The sequence below is a fragment of the Perca flavescens genome, chromosome 9 (assembly GCF_004354835.1).
Source record: "Perca flavescens isolate YP-PL-M2 chromosome 9, PFLA_1.0, whole genome shotgun sequence".
Lineage (NCBI taxonomy): Eukaryota > Metazoa > Chordata > Actinopteri > Perciformes > Percidae > Perca > Perca flavescens.
In genome coordinates this window covers 36,080,241-36,099,741 of record NC_041339.1, presented here as the reverse complement: position 1 = coordinate 36,099,741, position 19,501 = coordinate 36,080,241, and the positions used below count along the sequence as shown (strand labels likewise).

Below are 19,501 nucleotides of genomic sequence, written 5' to 3'. Positions count from 1 at the left end.
TCCGACTGGTAGCGTTCACATGGTCGGGATGCGTGTTCTTCTTCTTCTGTTATATTGGCGTTTGGCATAACAACTTGTTGCATGACTGCCACCAACGGTTGGCCGTAGCCGAGAGCATCAGGTGTGTGAAAAACATGGAGGCCACAATAACTAAAGATCTGCTGCTGTTTTCTTATACGAGCATCCAAACAGCACATGGACAGGTGTGTGTTTGTGTTATCTGCAGGACAACCAACGGGAAAGGACACGGATAAGGTGTTGTTTTATACTCATAGGCCTATTTATGAATAATTTGGAACATGTTATGTCTGTGTATGTTTCTTGGCAGAGCCGTTTGTCCACAATAAACAGTTTATTGTGATTGAAATATGTTCAGTGACCCAAAGTCCTGCAATCCCTCCAGAAAAACACGAATATGCGATCGCATAATTCAATGCATAAAATTGCATTCATATCCCGCATATTCCATCGCAGTTTTTTAAGAAAACGTGCCACATGATCAAGAATTTTTGTCCGCAACAATCACAAAAAAAGTCAGCATTTTTCTGGAAGGACTGAAAGTTGTCAACAACGCGCCACCAACTGGGAAACTCTGTTAGCTATCCGTGCGTTTATGGACATGAACGCACATGAATGTTTTTCCGAGTGAAAACGTCACCATTCACGTTAACGTTCCTGTTGGGAATCAGAGGTGGGAAACTGGGGCTGGATTTAGATACCAGAGTTCCCCAGTTGGTGACGCATTGTTGACAACTGACGTTTGATGGAGGCGACTTTGGGTCACTGAACATATTTCAATGACAATAAACTGTTTATTGTGGACAAACGGCTCTGCCAAGAAACATGCACAGACATAACATGTTCCAAATTATTCATAAATAGGCCTATGAGTATAAAACAACACCTTATCCGTGTCCTTTCCCGTTGGTTGTCCTGCAGATAACACAAACACACACCTGTCCATGTGCTGTTTGGATGCTCGTATAAGAAAACAGCAGCAGATCTTTAGTTATTGTGGCCTCCATGTTTTTCACACACCTGATGCTCTCGGCTACGGCCAATCGTTGGTGGCAGTCATGCAAAAAGTTGTTATGCCAAACGCCAATATAACAGAAGAAGAAGAACGCGCATCCCAACCATGTGAACGCTGCCAGTCGAAAAAACAACGTAACCACGGGGGCGGTGCCTGTTATTCCCAGGTGGCATGAACGCATCATAAATCCAGCCCCAGTTTTCCCACCTCTGATTCCCACAGGAAGTGACTTGAATGTTTTTCCGATGTCTATGAACGCAGCAAAAGACACACGCGGGACATGATCCCCGGTCTCCTGGGTGAAAGTCCTATGTTTGACACATCCACCCCCCCGAACCAACCTCCTAAGCAGTATTTCCCCTTTACATACTACTCGCTAAACCCCGTGTAGCTGCTGCTCTCCCCTAGACTAGAAATCTAGACGCCCCCTAGCGGCAGCAAATGTAATTTGCAGCCAGGTTCGGTCTAACAACTCTACGTTAGCTTGCGAGCTGGAAAAACCAAACTCTAGTCAGGCCAATCACATCGTGTATAGAGTTGGAGTTTCGTAACACTAGTTAAGTTTGAAAATAGATTGACATGTTTCCTCGGAAGCATGTGCAACGTGCTTTGAAATATGTTTTCTCTCGTTTTGGTGGATGTGTCAGAGACGTTAGCCAATCAGAAGCCATGTGTATGTAGAAGAACAGCAGAGACAACAAATGGGTCAGTCCTCCAGACTTTATATCTTTAAACCTTACAGTTACGGCTCAAAATGACTACAGAAATAACAAAGTTTGCTGATTTCACATATCCCCACAATTTAAATCAACAGCCATTTCTCTACCTGGAAGTGTTCCAAAAGTCACTTGATATTTTGTCTATGTAGGATATATTTGTCTCTAGGATACTTGTAAGACATGCTTATTTGTTTCTGAAGCATGATGTTATCAAAATATCTTGTGTACTTGTTTGATAGGTAGGTATTTAATTTATAAAACGTGTGTTTGTTAAGTTGTGGCAGGAAATTAGCTCCAGATTATTGGGTCTGACAGGCCTGACAGCCATTTTGTGATCAAAATAGTCTAAACTTCAAAATAATAGCAATAAGGTTCAAACTTCAACCGTTTTGTTTACATTTAGCTGCTAATGAATTTGAATACAGATACAAGTAATGTTTTCGGTTTCTGAAAACAAAACACAAATTTGGCTGCATTTTCAATTGTATTTCTGGCAGTAGGCCTAGTTATTTAAGTTATTTAGAATTAATACATTTAAATTAAAATATATTTTAAAGAAATAGTATGTTATTTGTTTATAATATTCAGTTTGTGAGTGTGACTGATGTCACATCCTACCTTCTGCAATGAGTCCGTTTCTTTTAAAGAGTACATTAAGATGACTTTTATTAAAAAGTGTATTCAAAATGTTGGTATGGATCTGTCGTTTTATTTTGAAAAACCTATCTACATTGCTGCGCAGTGGAAGCGTTGTAGAACTCGTTTCTGATTGGGCGATAACAGTTACGTTCGAAGTAGCCAATGAGCGAGCAGCTGGCCTCTATATAACAACCGTTCTCTCGATGACAAGGCACATTCTGTCGCTTTACACCGAAGAATAAAACAACAACATGTCTGGACGAGGGAAGGGTGTCGGCAAGACCAGAGCGAAGGCGAAGACCAGGTCCTCCCGGGCCGGGCTCCAGTTCCCGGTGGGTCGTGTCCACCGACATCTGAGGAAGGGGAACTTCGCTCAGCGCGTTGGTGCCGGAGCTCCCGTGTACCTGGCGGCCGTGCTGGAGTATCTGACCGCTGAGATCCTGGAGCTGGCTGGAAACGCTGCCCGCGACAACAAGAAGACGCGGATCATCCCCCGTCATCTGCAGCTGGCCGTCCGCAACGACGAGGAGCTCAACAAGCTGCTGGGCGGAGTGACCATCGCTCAGGGCGGCGTGCTGCCCAACATCCAGGCCGTCCTGCTGCCCAAGAAGACCGAGAAGCCCGCCAAGAAGTAAACACCCGGAAACCGAATCAACAAACCCAAACAAACGGTTCTTTTAAGAGCCAAACACACATACAACTGAAGACTGAGTTCCTATGTTACTATGGTTACATTTCATGACGGTTGGTGGTTTATTTACAACAAAAAACAATTAAATTACAGACGATATAGTGTGATATTATAGCTACGTAAATTTATAATCTACTGTTATAAAAAGTCTTATGTTCTAGTTAATCTGTTTAGTTGACTAAAAAGCCTGCCAAAAGGAATCCCAACCAAAGGCTGTTTATAAAGCCTCCTACATCTAACTAGATAATATTACATTTATTACCAGTTGTTTCACTTTCAACAATGATACAAGTTTATTTATTAAGTTACAAGAGGAACTTATGAATACTAAATGTATAACATGATTTTTAAACATTTATGTTTAGTAGATTTGATACAATGTTATGACACTGGGGGGGAAATAGGTGAATATTCAGCCATCTAACATGTATGTAACAGTTTTAAATAATGCCTTTAATTTAAACAGGACAAAGTGTAATAGATCTAATAACATTACTCTCTTCAACAAACCAAACACAAACGGTTCTTTTTAGAGCCAAACACACATAGGCCTACAACTAAAGACAGAGCTCCTTTGTTAGGAGCTTGGTTGGTGATTTTGAAATATTGTGATATTATGGGCTTTATACATGTATAATAGAAGATAAGACTTATTGTCTCGGTCTTTATTTCTCCCTCTCCGTAATATTACTTTTATTACCGGTTGTTTCGCCTACCCTCAACAATTTGTTAATTAATAAAGCTGCAGGAGAACAGGAGCCCGGCAAGAATTAAAACAACTGGAAACAGATTCAAACCAAGCAAACGGTTCTTTTAAGAGCCTCCACACATGCAAATAAAGACCGAGCTCCTTTTGATAATATCACATTTCTGTTGTTTTTCCTCCAACTGCTACAAAAACTGTTACGACACTGGGGGGGAAACAGGTGAATATTCCTTCAACGTGCTTAGTTTCAGAATGAGTTTTACATAATACCCTTAATTTAAACAAGAGAGAAAAGTGCAATTCTGCAGATAAACTTATTTAATATTCCACAAACAAAGATGTCTAATAAAAGAATACTTTCCCTTTCTTCCTCTCTTAATATGATCCTAAACATAATGTATGGCAGACAATTTAGACCTTTTTTTATTAAGTAGATTTGTTTGATTTTGGATTAGAATTAAAACCCACGGAAACAGATTCAAACCAGAGAGAGGAGAAAATGTGTATTTCTGCAGATAAAAGTTAATATTCCACACACTGAAGCAACCGGAGACACATTTGTTTCATCTGTTGTAAAATGATATATAAACAATGGAAGAAACTTATTAATTGAAAGTATCGTGTTTAATTCTCTACATTTTTATATATTTGACAATTTACAGTTCTCTCTCACCAGCTACATTATATTAGAGTGTTTTCATCATCAGCTTAAGAGCAACTGAACAAAGTGTTTCTGTAAGATCAATATAAAATAGTACAAATGGTTTTATTTAGAATAATAATAATAGTAATGTCACTGTTTTTAACCTTTGTTCTCAGCCATTTTCTTTCCAACCTATTACCACTAGTTTTACACTTTTTTTCTTTTAATATATGGTCAGAAAATCTCATTTATATAAAAGAAATACCTAATTTTAGTTTTTTTTAAAAAGCTGAAATTATGAAATATTGTTTACATTTTATACAGTTGAGATCAGAGGAACTAACATATGTTGACATGTTATCACACAATAGTATAAGTCACAAAGGAGTAAAGTACTGTTTGTATGTGTAGTTTTATCAAGAATATTCCCGTCAATAGATTTTGATATGTCACTGCTTTAAACTCCTATATTTAATTCTGATTATGTCATGTTTTTAGGGGGAAAAAAACAACTGCATTATCATGCAATCATAATAATAATGTGGAAAATAGAAATAGAGAGAACATAGATTAATATTCAGCCATATATTCCTTCAACATGCATGGTTTCAGAATGAGTTTTACATAATACCCTTAATTTAAACAGAGAAAAGAGCAATTCTGCAGATAAATATTACAGAAACACATTTGGAAGAAACTTGAGTATATATATATATATATATATATATATATATATATATATATGTGTGTTTGAGAGACATTTCTTTGTAGATGTACAAGTGTCTGGATCAATACTCAAAATAGTACAAACACAAATAATTTCCAGTTTCAATGTTAAAGTTCTTAAATTTCATATCTCTGATAAATTTTTATCTCTGATAAAAGGGATATCCTGAGGTTAAATGATATTTCATGTATTCAACAAATTGAACAGAGAAAATTTGCTCTTTAAGGACTAGTGGGTGGCTCTTAAAAGAGCCGTTGTGTTGTCGTTGATCCGGGTAATTTAGCCTCCGAAACCGTACAGGGTGCGACCCTGTCTCTTCAGAGCGTACACCACATCCATGGCGGTCACAGTCTTCCTCTTGGCGTGCTCGGTGTACGTGACGGCGTCACGGATGACGTTCTCCAGGAAGACCTTGAGCACACCGCGGGTCTCCTCGTAGATCAGACCGGAGATACGCTTCACTCCGCCGCGGCGAGCCAGCCGGCGGATGGCGGGCTTGGTGATGCCCTGGATGTTATCACGGAGAACTTTACGGTGACGCTTGGCGCCTCCTTTACCGAGTCCCTTTCCTCCTTTTCCTCTTCCAGACATTCTTCAGTTAAGATCGATGAAACGAATGACATAATGGTGTTCAAACGGCTGTATTTACGTCTTATCTGCGGACGTAAGAGAGAGCAGGGGGCCTGTGTCTCGCTGGGCGGGGCCTAACGGCAGGAAGTTAAGACTCTTCCTTCTGATTGGCTTTGAGAAGTTTGAACACATTTTATAACACAAATCCAATGGTTTTGTTCATTTTAATAAACATGATTATTAGTTTTAGTGGTAAAACAGTCAGAAGGCAGTTTCTTTATGTAGCACAAGTCCTTTATTAAAGTTTATGCAATACAAGTTTATAAATACAGTAGATGTAATAACATAAAAACCAGTGCATAATGTGCAAAATATAGTAAATGTGCGTCAAAAGTGTAAAGTCCAATATCTTTCATAAAGTATTGTGATGGACATTTGGAGATTTGTAATTGTTGTACTTGTGATCTCTCTTTATTATTTTATTTTATTTATTTATTTGGGGTAATCTTTAACTAATGCATTGCATGACATCATGTTTTATACACCATCAGGTGACCGTAGTACGGTAATATGTTGTATGGTATTGTACAGTATGTGTTGTTTGTACACGCTGTCTGTGTTTATTTGGTTTTACGTTACGGCTACAGCATGGGTTAAGTGCCCAAGACAAATGTCCCCAAACAATACACAGGATGTTTTTGTATCAGCTCTTTTGTGTTTTGCAGTGAGTCCATCTTCCTTTTTTGTTCCCATGATACATTATACATAACAGATTTATATGGCAGCGCGACACGCATCTGTTAATGTAGCTTTGTTGCATATTGCTTTTAAGAATTTTCGTCAGTTACAGTATTAAAATCACCACAACATCATTTTGTAGCCAACTGTCAGAAACTTTGGCAGTAGATCAGTCAGTAGGGAGTTGGGCTGGAAACTGGAGAGTTGCTGGTTCAAGTCCCCATACGGACCAAAGTATGGAGGTGGACTGGTAGCTGGAGGGGTGCCAGTTCACCTCCTGGGCACTGCCAAGGTGCTCTTGAGCAAGGCACCGAACCCCCAACTGCTTGGGGCCTCTTTCCATAGTCAGCTCCCTCCCTCTGACATCTCTCCATTGGTGCATGTAGAGGTACTGTGTAATGTGTGTAATAACAACAGAGTGAAAACCTTGTAATTTCAAGCATACATTATTCTTATTGTTGTTGACTTTCCCCAAAAGATACTCTGTCGGGTTCCACCTATTACACACATCAGTGACACCGTTATAAGAGCTCAGTCTGAGCTCCTGAGTAACCTACACAGAATATCAAAGTCAGTCTAACTTTCCACAGCTTCTTCCTGTATGTAGACCAGAGGAGGGAGGAGGGCTTTCTCCTTTTGTTCTCCTGAAGTCACCAACCATCTTCTTCTGTCTGAAAGGTGTGAAGGACCAGGATGTTGTCCTCAGCCACTCAGCCAGATGTTCCTCCATCTACCTGGCCTGATGTGTGAACAGCCCGTTCTGCATATTCAGCGTAAAGAGCATTTACAACCGTCAAGTCTGGGTCCAAAACAAAAGGGACACACAGTCTTAATTTGCACGTGAAGTGTCCAAAACAATAGTGGGTACTTAACTAAGACCTAACTTAATCAACTCGAGTAACCAAATGGTTTGTCCTAATGTGTGAAATAAGTTTTTTTTCCCCCAAATTTCAGCCCAGATTTAAACCTACTTTTTACAACTTCTACATTGAGCGTTTATTTTTTAAGCACCAGCATGAAACACACACTATTTAGACATTATGGTAGCTAATCTTATAGGGCAAAATACCAAAAATAAATATGAATTTCAAAATAAAACAATATCAGAGGCAAAATCTTAATCTTAAACATGTTATTACAATATCATTGTAATTTCTTTTCATCCACACCTTATTCATCTATATATCTGTGTTCATATACTGTCTGTTTACTGTCTACTTAATGTGTATTTGTGTTATTCTGATGCATGTAAAAAAAACATTTTATGAAGTGTCTTTTACATATTTTTATTGCAATTTTTCTATTCTATATTTACAGTATTTTCCCAACTGTTGCAATACTTTGCTCTATCGTTTATTTCTGAAGGCTAATCCCATGTAATTGTGAACTTGCTCTGGTAATAAATCTCACTCTGATTATTCTTATACTTTATTCCCACTATACCTTAAACATCACAATGTTTTTTCAGCCAGTGTAACATTCCCTCTCATTTCATGTGTTTCCTCATCATGTACATGCTGTAATTACACCTACACATAGCCATACTCTGCTGCTCTTCATACTATCCATCCTGCACATACACTTTCTTACTATTCTTGTTACCACACTGCACATAGCTGTACATATCTGTCTATATCACGTGTCAAACTCAAGGCCGCAGGCCAAATCTTGCCCCTTGTAGATTTAGATCCGGCCCGTTTATCAATTTGGGTTCACAATAAATTTTGGCCCGCCTAGTTGTGCGCCAAACGAAAAACACAGTAAAGACTTTTTTTAAACTGCAATTACCCGACATTAAAAGCATAATCTGGGCAGATTTACCGACTGAGAATTTTTTTTCCCCAGAAGGAACTCTTTTGATGACTTTTGTAGGGCTTCATGTCAACAAAAAGCTTACAAAAATGTCGGATAAAGCAACAGATTTACCGAAAGTTGACAAATGCCTGAGAAAGCCACAAAAACTTTGGCAAAAATTAGGAAAAAACGCTGACAAAATGTGTGATGCAGTAACAAAAGCACGTCAATAAACTCCATGTCTGGCCCTTGGTGAGATTCTTTCCAGTGTGGCCCTCTGGGAAAATGAGTTTGACCCCCCTGGTCTATATGGGTCATTCAGTATACCCATATTTATTCTGTTAATACAATGCATATATCTATATTATTCTTATTATAATAACACTGCTACTACATTGCACATATCTGTACATGTTCTTATTACATAGCCATATGTATTCTGCTCTTATATCACATTTCTTGCCATGACCATACTTTGAATTGCACTTCTGGTTGGACGCAAACTGCTTTTCGCTGACTTTTTTACACTGCTCAATGACAAAGTTTAATCTAATCAATTCAGTTAGTATAGTTTTATCCCCTTGGACTATGGAGGACTAAAAGTGCCACAATTAAATAAATAAACACACCATTAAATAATTACTTAAATGTGTCATTAATTAATTAAAATTAGAATTAAATACATAAATGTGTTACTAAATGTGTCATTAATTAATTCAAATACCGATTAATTTTATGTAAAATACGTATATAATTATTTGTCACAATTAAATAAATAAATACACCATTAAATAATTACTAAAATGTGTCATTAATTAATTAAAATTAGAATTAAATACATTATTGTGTAATTAAATGTGTCATTAATTAATTCAAATTAGAATTAAATACATTATTGTGTAATTAAATGTGTCATTAATTAATTCAAATACCGATTCATTTTATGTAAAATACATATATAATTATTTCACTATTTACATTTACATTTCATGATCCTGCGTTGCAGTGCTTCATGAATTACTTAAAACTGTCAAACTGACCCATCAAAAGTTGGTAGGCGGAACCTAACGCCTGATTGGTTACCCTGTGCATCAAGCCAAGACAAATCAATTCCAGATAATGGATTGATGCAGAGCTACTGAACACATTCCAATACACTGGGTGGCGCTATTCACCTCTACGTTGGTTTAGATACTCGGTTAAACAGAACTTTCATTGCAACGGCTAAAAAGCAAGGAGAAGACTCGGTCCTGCTAGCCCCAATGTTGAGACGCCGTGTGAGGTGCAGGACAAAATGTCTAAAAGTTGCCCGGAGCTGCTAAGAGAAGCAGCGAATTTGATTGAGGAAGCTCTGAGCAGAAATCCAACGGCTCCCGCGGCACCGGTGGCTCCGGCGGCTCCGGCAGCTCAGTCACCGCAGATACCGGCCGCTCAATCACGTACACCTGTCCAAGGTAAGCTAAGTAATTTCATGTTAGCTAGGTGTGCTACTAATTAATGATTCGGGACACACGTGTAGGTTAAATTAGATCGACTCGAACATGTATTTGTATGCGGTATTATGATGCTTCGTGCGTGACACGTTTATTGTTAATGGGGGGGAGCATAAAACTAGTTTGCTAATCGGCTAAATGGTGTTAGCTGGCTTGAGCATCCCAAGATAGAAGTACAGGCTGTTTTAGCTGACTGGTGACCATTGAGCTGTGACATTTTTCTGTGTTGCAGCGGAGGTAGCAAGGCTCTTTGCGCCATATAACATTGGAGCCAGAAGGAATATGACAAGACGACCAGCACAAGTCCAAGTTAGCCGAAGAAGCTACACACACGCTGTCTGTTGTTTGGCTGACCACAATGCGGATAAAATTCCAAGCGTACTGTTTAAAGCTGAACTTCTTACTTGAGAGGACTTGAGAGCAAAAAGTAACCTTTTCAGGTCAGTGCGAAACTAGGCATTTACCAAAACTAAAAAAAGTTTGTACTGTCTGTGGCTTGTTGAAATTATTTGCATTTCTTTTTATAGTGACTCAAACTTAATTGATGTTCATAATGTGAATAATTATCACAGGCTTATTTGCTTAATTTAAGGTGAGGTGAGTTATGATTTTGTTTGGTTTTTTTCTCTCCAGGGAATGACCACGATCCCATGGTTATAACAAATAAACTAATGGAAGTGTTTCCGAAGCTCCAACAAGGGGGAGGCTTTGAATTTCTAAAACTTGTAGGATCTACTCGCAGTCGAAATCTTGCATTGCTTCAGTGTCCCAGCACTGGATACACCCTTTCCTATCTGAAAGATCCATCGACGATGATTGGACAGGCTACAATCTACATACGTCCACTTCAACAGGATCTACCCTTAGATTGTGTACATAAATTTACAGAGACTTAGTTTAATACATAATCAAAACAAAGATTACTGGTGACTTTTAATCCTTAATTAAAAGCCATTTGTTGTTGTTAGGAGAGCTCACGTCCTGCCTCTGGTCCAGTCATCCCCTGCATCAGTTGTCAGAAGGAAGTTCCCTTTTCAGAGATGATATTCATTTTCTTTGGGAATATGTCTCTCTTAGAGTGTTGTGCACACAAATAAGCGACTATGACCATCATTTCAATTGTGTTAACTTCAAGGACACCCATGCAGGGATCAGAAAGAGAACAAGAGGGAGGCCAAAGTGAAGAAGATGATAGTGAGACAGCCCTAGTCAGTGACAGTGTTCCAGTGAGGCCTGAAACATCAGCTGAGAGTGCAGTAGTACCGGCAGTGATTGTCAACGAGGAGTTGGATCGCAAAGAAACAGACAGTGGTTTGTGTCATCACAATAGTGTTGCTATAAGATTGTGTGTAACTGAAAAGTTAATAGAAAGATGACACCTGTAGGATATAATTAGATAATACAGTTACAGACAATTAATAACATGCAACTGGGTTTTTCTATTTTTCTAATATTTAATTTTTGTTCAGAGTGCTGTTTTTATGTCAACTCAGCGTTGTGACAGGTTCTGAAGATGTTGGGTCTCACGCTTTTGTCAGTGAAATTAACAAAATTTTCCTCCTGTTCTGTAGAGTGCGAGGATATCTGTATATGCAGGTAACATGCTAACTCACAAGATGTCTCTCTGGAATAGATAACTTTATTGTTGTTTGTTTAGAATGGAAGCTTCTTAAAGAACCCACTCAAGCTGCCAAAGTTTTCAAAGAGCATCTGCTAAGGGAACATGCAACTGGGAAACCACTTAGAATGAAGATGGATGTAAGGGACTCTGAAGAGGACAGGGAACGGGAGCTTCTCTTATTCTATAAACAGCAGCAAGAATGGGCATGTCCACTTCATTGTACTCTGGTTGGTAAGTAATATAAAGTTTATAATATAAATACATCTGTACAGTTTATACCGCTCAAGTTCCTTATATGGAATTGTTAAATGGGAGAATGGAATGCACAAAATTATATAATTGATAAAAATGTTATATGTATGTATGTATGTGAATATTGTGCACAATATACTCTTATCTGGAATAATCAATATTAAGGATGCTATTCTAGAATTACAGCCAATAGAATTATGACTGTTTTTCTCCCTTGCTTGTTAAATGTTACCTAATCCAGTTACCTGTATTAGTCCGCCACTTTTTTTCCACTGTGTTATTATCAGTATTTTATTTCAGGTGATGTTGCTATCGGAGAGGGTGTGATGCGGTACTTTATGACAACAATCATATCCAAACTCCAGTTTGGATTCAGTCTAGATCTTGGTAAGTATTTTACTAATTTTTTGAAGGTTAATCCATCTTTAAATTGCAGGAATGTCTGTCTGTAGCGCATGTCTCTCAAACAGTTAGTCCGATGGATTTCAAACTTGACAGGTGTCTTGCTATGAGTAAGTGCAGTGCCAAGTTTGATGTTGTTTGGATAAACGCAAAAGATAGCGTTACATATATAGGTAAAAGAAGCACACATTGGCTTTTGCTGCTCTTGCCGCTTGCCATTCTCACACTGCATGCAACGCTGACTGAGCACCTGTTTGTGTCGTGACTCGCTCTACACCGCCTCTCTCTATGCGCGCACACACACGTACGTTCTGGTGGTTGAACGCAGATATGTGCTGTTGAGCGGAGGGCCGGTGGGCAATGTTTTGTGTCAGGTAAATCAGTAAGTCGGTAGTAGGGTATACGGGGGAGTTGCATTTGAAGTGGTTTGGGGTCCTTCTGTAAGTCATTTTGGAGTAGGCTACAATTTGGTTTAAGTGAATTCTACAAGCAGCAATACCACAGGCCAGGTTTTTTTTATTTTATTTTTTTTAATGTATTTTAAGAGGTTAATTGTGACATTATTCCCTGCTTTCTTGGTACTTTACAGGAGGAATGGGCCGAACACTGCTATTTGAGGGTGAACCTGACCATCTTGTTCCAGCAGCATCAGAGGCACTTATTGAAAGCAACCTCTTCCGGGTTGCAGGAAGGATGTTGGCCCACACCTTTCTGCATGACGGTCCCCATGTCACAGGACTAAGTCCTGCTGTAATTCATGTACTGTTCAATGGGGACCCTGAAATGGCAACTGTTGTTACAGAAGACTGTCCTGATCTGCACATCAGGAGCATCATAGAACTGGTATGTAACCTAAAAGAAACTTTGCCATGTAAAAAATATTGCTTGGGCAGATATAATAACTTGTATGGTCTTAATTCTAGCTTGAACATGAAGAACTTACACCGGAACAGAAGGACACAGTTTCAGATCTTTCCATGTCTTGGGTTCTTCCGGCAGTCACCAAAACAAATCGGAGATGGCTACATAACAAACTTCTACTCCATGCAGTGAGTTCCAAGTGACAGAATTCATTGCTGTACTTGTTGAAATTATAGAATGTGTTGTGAACTCTGGCTTGTTATGTTAACACAAGAGTTTAAGTACTAGAGTTTTAATGGATTTTTATAAAGCACTTTATTGTGCTTTTATTAACATTTTCCCTACTGTGCCAACTTTTGTCAAATTTGGGTTAAGGATTTGGGCTGTAATATGGGTCGGTCTGTCTCCTAGGTCGTTGGGAGGACCATGCGCCAAATTAAACAGTTGAGAAAGGGACTGAAAGATGTGATGGTATGGCCCCTGCTGACATCTAGGCCAGATGTTGTACCACTTCTTTTCCCCAAAATGGCTGACATGCAGTTCACACCCCAGGTAAGTCAGTAATTTAGTTATATTTGTGACTTAACTTGATGAATTTACTTGTATTTTCAATAACTGAGCTGGTTATTTTTCCATTTTCCAAGAATGTGATATGCATAGTCCTTCACCAAAATAAGTTCTCCCTTTTTAAAATTACAATTTGTTCTTTAAGATGCTCCTAGAAAAATCACATGGCCAGTTGAGGACAGTGATGATGAAGACTTTGACTTAGACACCACCTGCCGCATCACTGGCTTTCTAAGGATGTTCATTGAAACGGGTATAAACCTTATTTTCTCTCTTTACAAATGCTTCTATGTCGCATGGATAGATATGATCAATTAAAGTTGAACTAAATGTCTTTAATCCATTTTATGACTTTTAGCTTCATCAGGTACCCTGGCCCAGCTGCTGACATTCTGGGTTGGCTGGGAGATGCTTCCTCCTGAACTGAGAGTAGAGATTTCTGGGGGAACCCTTCCTACGTCCTCCACATGCTTTGAAACCCTAAAGCTGCCAGCTCATTTCAAAATCTACATGGACTTTGAGAAAGCACTTGTCGCTGCCATAAAAAGTACTGGATTTGGGCTTGTTTAAGTTTTCAGACAGATGTCAATTAGGGCTGGGCAATATTTTAATGTATCTATCGTGATATAACACTAGATATCGTCTTAGATTTTGAAGAAGTGTAATATCGTTACACGGTAAGTTTGGCCTTTTCCTGGTTTCAAAGGCTGCATTACAGTAAAGTGATGTCCTTTTCTGAATTTACCAGACTGTTCTAGCTGTTCTATTATTTGCCTTTAACCACTTAGTCATTATATCCACATTATGATGGTTATTTATCCGAAATCTAAATGTGGAAGATATTTTGTGAATGCACTAATTGTCAACCTTACAATATCGTTGCAATATCGACATCGAGGTGTTTGGTCAAAAAATTTCGTGATATTTGATTTTCACCATATTGCCCAGCCCTAATGTCACTGCATACACAGTTCAGATGAATTTACACAAGTTCAGGGTCTTTAAAAACATTAACACACTGTTGACCATATTTTTTTTATTCTACATATTTTTTCCATTTACTGAAATCAAACTGTTCTGCACCTTCAGTGCTAACAGTACAGCATTCATGTTAGTCATTCTGTGGACCATAATGAGACAGGAAGCTTCAAAGAACCAGCTTTTTATTTTTCCTTTTTAAAAAGGAAAGTAAACTTTAATTTTTTCCTTGCTTGTTGTAACACAACAAATAAAAACATGGGTTGGACATCAGTCTAAGATTCTTGATAACACTTCCACAGTCTCTACATATAGTCTAAGTGCATCATTTTTGGTCAGAGAGAGATGAAATGTTACTTATTAAATTCAGTTTTGTAAAATAATACAGCTGTGCATAGTATGCACTGTAGAAACTACAGCTCACATGTTGATCTTTAAAAGCTCGGGAGATTTTAAAGAGACAATCTATAGTAAATGTTTCATTTAAAGTATCACATTTAGCACAATTTTTTTTCTCCCATAATTCCTTTGGGGAAACAATTTAAAAAAAAAAAAGTGTTTAAAGTTGATTGTTAACCTCAGTAGGATCCTCCTCAGGGCCTTGCTCTCTGTAACTTCTCCAGAGATGTTGTGGTGACTGATTCCTTTCAGTTCTAAGACCGTGAAAGTTCCAAGCATCTCGAAAAGAGTCGAGGCTTTGCTGAATCAGTGGAAGGAAGATCCGGTGCAGAGCGAAAAGATGGACTTCATTGTCTGGATTCAGTGTTCCCTGATCTTCCAATGAAGTGAAGATCTGATAGAAGAGGTCCAGGGCATGTTCATAAACATCTCTCCACATCCTCTCTATTCTGTGTTTAGGATAAAATTGACAAATTGTTAATTTATGTGACCTATACTAAAGTACATTCAACTAGTATGTTAGTTGTGGGAGCCTAGTTGCCAAACATATTTCTTTACCGCTGATTGTGGACACTTCTGCCTGTGATGTGTGAATTCCTGTCGGTACCTCTGCTTCTGATCATGAATTCTGCTACATCTGCATTCTCCCCCCCTTTATCAGACCGTACCCTTGATGGCAGCCCATACTGCTCAACAGCGGCGATAAAGCTCTGTAAAACCGTATGAGCTCTGTTATTGCCGGCCACAGTAAGGTAGACCACTAAACGACTGAATCCATCCACCCCACCGTGGACAACAAATCTCCACCTGTTGCAAACACATGAAAATATACAACTTTATTGTAAAACAATTGAATGAAACATCTAGAAAGATGCATTGTTTATCTGCTAATATCACTGACCTGATAAGCTTATGGTGGCCATCTATATGCCACAAAGAGTTTGGGCCAGGAACAAAATACTGCCGTCGCCTTAATACACGCAGCCTCAGACGTCTCATGTAGACTCCCTCTGCATCGACTCTGCGTAAAGACTCTTGCAGTCTTGAGACTGAGGGGAGGAAATTAAAATGAATAACCACACACTCACTGGCTACTTATTTTGAGGATATAGTGGTGTCATAATAAAATACATAATGTGTGTGAAACAGTCAACTATTACAGAACCACCACAGCCTCAAAAATGTACTGTACTGTCAGATATTGTCCCTATTAATTTATATATATAAAGATTCCACATGCTCGAACAGACATGACCTGAGATTTTTTGCCTCCTATGATTATATCCTTTTCTATGATTATATTATACCCTTTACAGCAGGGGCGGGGGCACATCCGGATAGCTGAGAATATTACTGTCAGATATTGTTCCACCTCTATTAAACAGGAGGCTAAAAATCACAGGACATGTCTATCCTGATGACAAGTCAGCTGTCCTGAAATGTGTGTTTCTCTTCTATTATACACATTCTACATCTCAGAGGCGATGTCTTTCCATAAGTGGGCTTCCTTCAACTTTCAAAGGGGCAGAGCTCCAAATTAAAAATACATTTAAATAATGCCCATATTATTATACTCACTTGGAACATGCACACCTCTTGCATTCAGGTGACCACGCATTAGCTTGTAGCCGGTGTTTGGATGACTTCTGTGAATTTCACTTACAATACGGTCTAACTCCTCATCATTCACAGCTGAATAGAGATCTGTCTTTCTGTACAAACAATAAAAACACAACATCAAGTAATGTTACCTTACACGTCATATTCTTTCCGAGTGTATGAGAGCAGCAATTCATAAACATAAAACTCATGAATTAAGTGTAAATACCTTAAACTGTATTGTTGCATGCGCCTCCTGATGGTCCTCTTTGACACTCCGAACATTGCTGCAATTTGAACTGCGGAACTCCACAAAGAAGTTGATGCTCCAGAACTGCACTCGGTATGTCAAACGCCAAACGCCCCGGTCCCTGTGTGTGTTGGGCCTGATGCCCCCTGGTACCAGAGAAGCGGTGGACAACTTCTTCTAGATTTGCAATCACTCTGTGGTCGATATCTTCGTCGGAAAGTGCGGAAATGACTCCAACAACTTCAATAAGTTCCTCTGCTTTACTAGCTACATGCTCTGGGTCAACAGGTCCTGCTTCTACATCCTCTGCTAAGTTTAAAATGTCTCTAACCAACTCTCTGGAAAGTTCACGGAGATCCTCCATTGTCTCTATCCAAGTACTCTACTTCAGACCAAAGCAATGGATCAGACTAGATTTGCGTTAGCCCCGCCCACTGACTTTGATGGGTCAGTTTGACAGTTTTAAGTAATTCATGAAGCACTGCAACGCAGGATCATGAAATGTAAATGTAAATAGTGAAATAATTATATATGTATTTTACATAAAATAAATCGGTATTTGAATTAATTAATGACACATTTAATTATACAATAATGTATTTAATTCTAATTTTAATTAATGACACATTTAAGTAATTATTTAATGGTGTATTTATTTATTTAATTGTGGCACTTTTAGTCCTCCATATTGGACTAGGCCAAACACTAATTTACAGTTCACTTACCCTGGTTAACAGAGTTGTTCTCTTCACACTATATATATATATATATATATATATATATATATATATATATATATATATATATATATATATATATATATATATATATATATATATATATATATATATATATATATCTGCTGAAACTGACATGGAAGAGATTTTTTAAAAGATTTGTCGATCATTGTGCATACACGAATATAGGACGGTTTGCTCTTTAAGGGTTTGTTTGTGTGGCTCTTAAAAGAGCCTTTTTGTTTGTGTGGTCTGGTGCTGGGTGAGTTTAAGCCCTCTCTCCGCGGATGCGGCGGGCCAGCTGGATGTCTTTGGGCATGATGGTGACCCTCTTGGCGTGAATGGCGCACAGGTTGGTGTCCTCGAAGAGGCCGACCAGGTAAGCCTCGCTAGCCTCCTGCAGAGCCATGACGGCGGAGCTCTGGAAGCGCAGGTCGGTCTTGAAGTCCTGAGCGATCTCCCTCACCAGGCGCTGGAAGGGCAGCTTGCGGATCAGCAGCTCGGTGGACTTCTGGTAGCGACGGATCTCTCTCAGAGCCACGGTACCGGGCCTGTAACGGTGAGGCTTCTTCACTCCGCCGGTGGCCGGGGCGCTCTTACGGGCAGCCTTGGTGGCCAGCTGCTTCCTGGGAGCTTTTCCTCCGGTGGATTTACGGGCGGTCTGCTTGGTTCTGGCCATTTTACTTTCACTGTCTTCTCTTTGTTCACAGCTGAAGAAAGAATGCTGAGAGACTGAGAACAGCGGCTTTATAAAGGAACTGCCGGAGCCACGGCGGCGCTGATTGGTCCAGGCAAGGACACACGCGCGATGTTACTATTGGACAAAAGGAATTCAAACTTAACCGCTCGCACAACGGCTGAATAACGGCCACAGAAAGACTTCTACTTTCTTCTTTCTTTTGTGTTTGAGTCTATCATTTCAGTGTTGAGTATTCACAGAAAAAATTATCGGTGGATGATATTTCAAAAAGAGAGAAGAAGTTTATATTATAGGCCTTTGTTTTAAAGAGAAAATTCACAACTTTTCTGTTTGTCTTTTTGAGTTAAAATGAACCTATTTACCACAGCAAAAGAAACACACAAAAACATAAATACTACTCAAATAGGCCTAATTGTGAATGTTACATTCCATGATGGAAAAACTCTGTCTTATCTGTTTTAATTTGTATAATAAATTGTTTCACTCTTTTCCTTCTTTCTTTGAAATAAGCGAGGAAAAAAAGAGACAGAAGAAGAAAGGACAGAAGTGAGGCAAGAATAACCAGTCACATTTTTGGTTGAAAAAATGTGTATTTGTCTGTTTGTTTATTTAGGATCCTCATTAGCTCCTGCATTGCAGCTGCTATTCTTCCTGAGGTCCTTACAACTCACTTGTAAATGTGGGAAGGCATTACTACATACACATAACATCATAAACAATAAAAAAGTAAAATTGTAAAAGAAAAACTAAACATATACTTTAATTTCATGACAAAAATAACAAAATACACACACATAAGACCAGGACAGACACATAGACAGCTCCACCAGTGCAGTTATCGGGCATTCCTTACTTTTAGGTTGAACACATTTTTAAGACTGGTATATCCACATACTATCGTCACATAATGCTCTCTGGACACATCTCACAATTGAAAAACATTTAGCAAAAAAATCTCCCGTATGTTCCAATAAAGCTTCTTTGAATTGAAAAAGAAACAATTTAAAACATTATTGTGTCCGAATATTCTGGAGATATGTGTGGCTTGTTGTAAAATGGCTCCAATGTTTACTTTGGTGTCTAGTATTCTTTTTTTCTTTCTTTATTCTTTATTTATAAAGGACAAGACACATGAATCAACATTTCTGTAAATGTGCCAGTGTTAGCCAGCCGACTAATTTTCAACTGTAGTCCTTTTGGCCAGATGATCTTAGACCAGTAAGTAATTTGTAGTAATTCTCTGATTAAAGGTAACACCTGTCCAATCCTTACAATTTAAACAATATCTGACCAAACTGCAGACACAAATATCTACATGATTGAAAGATTAAATTGTTGATTTTCTGCATGGAGTCTGGTGGGTACAAGCGTAGTCACATCAC

At 38.7% G+C, this 19,501-nt stretch overlaps 1 protein-coding gene and 1 pseudogene across 1 annotated transcript; one reads left to right on the top strand and one right to left on the bottom strand.

Moving 5' to 3' along the window:
* Positions 1-2,628: 2,628 nt before the first annotated feature.
* LOC114561426 (late histone H2A.L3) lies at positions 2,629-3,085 on the top strand. The gene has a single exon (XM_028587450.1). The coding sequence runs from the start codon at positions 2,643-2,645 to the stop codon at positions 3,024-3,026; it is 384 nt and encodes a 127-aa protein (XP_028443251.1). The 5' UTR covers positions 2,629-2,642; the 3' UTR covers positions 3,027-3,085.
* Positions 3,086-5,361: 2,276 nt separating this feature from the next.
* On the bottom strand, positions 5,362-18,120 carry LOC114560985 (uncharacterized; annotated as a pseudogene).
* Between the last annotated feature and the right edge of the window lie 1,381 nt (positions 18,121-19,501).

What these genes read in the sequence shown, in the direction of transcription:
- LOC114561426 (XM_028587450.1), top strand. Translation starts at nt 2,643, where the DNA reads ATGTCTGGACGAGGGAAGGGTGTCGGCAAGACCAGAGCGAAGGCGAAG.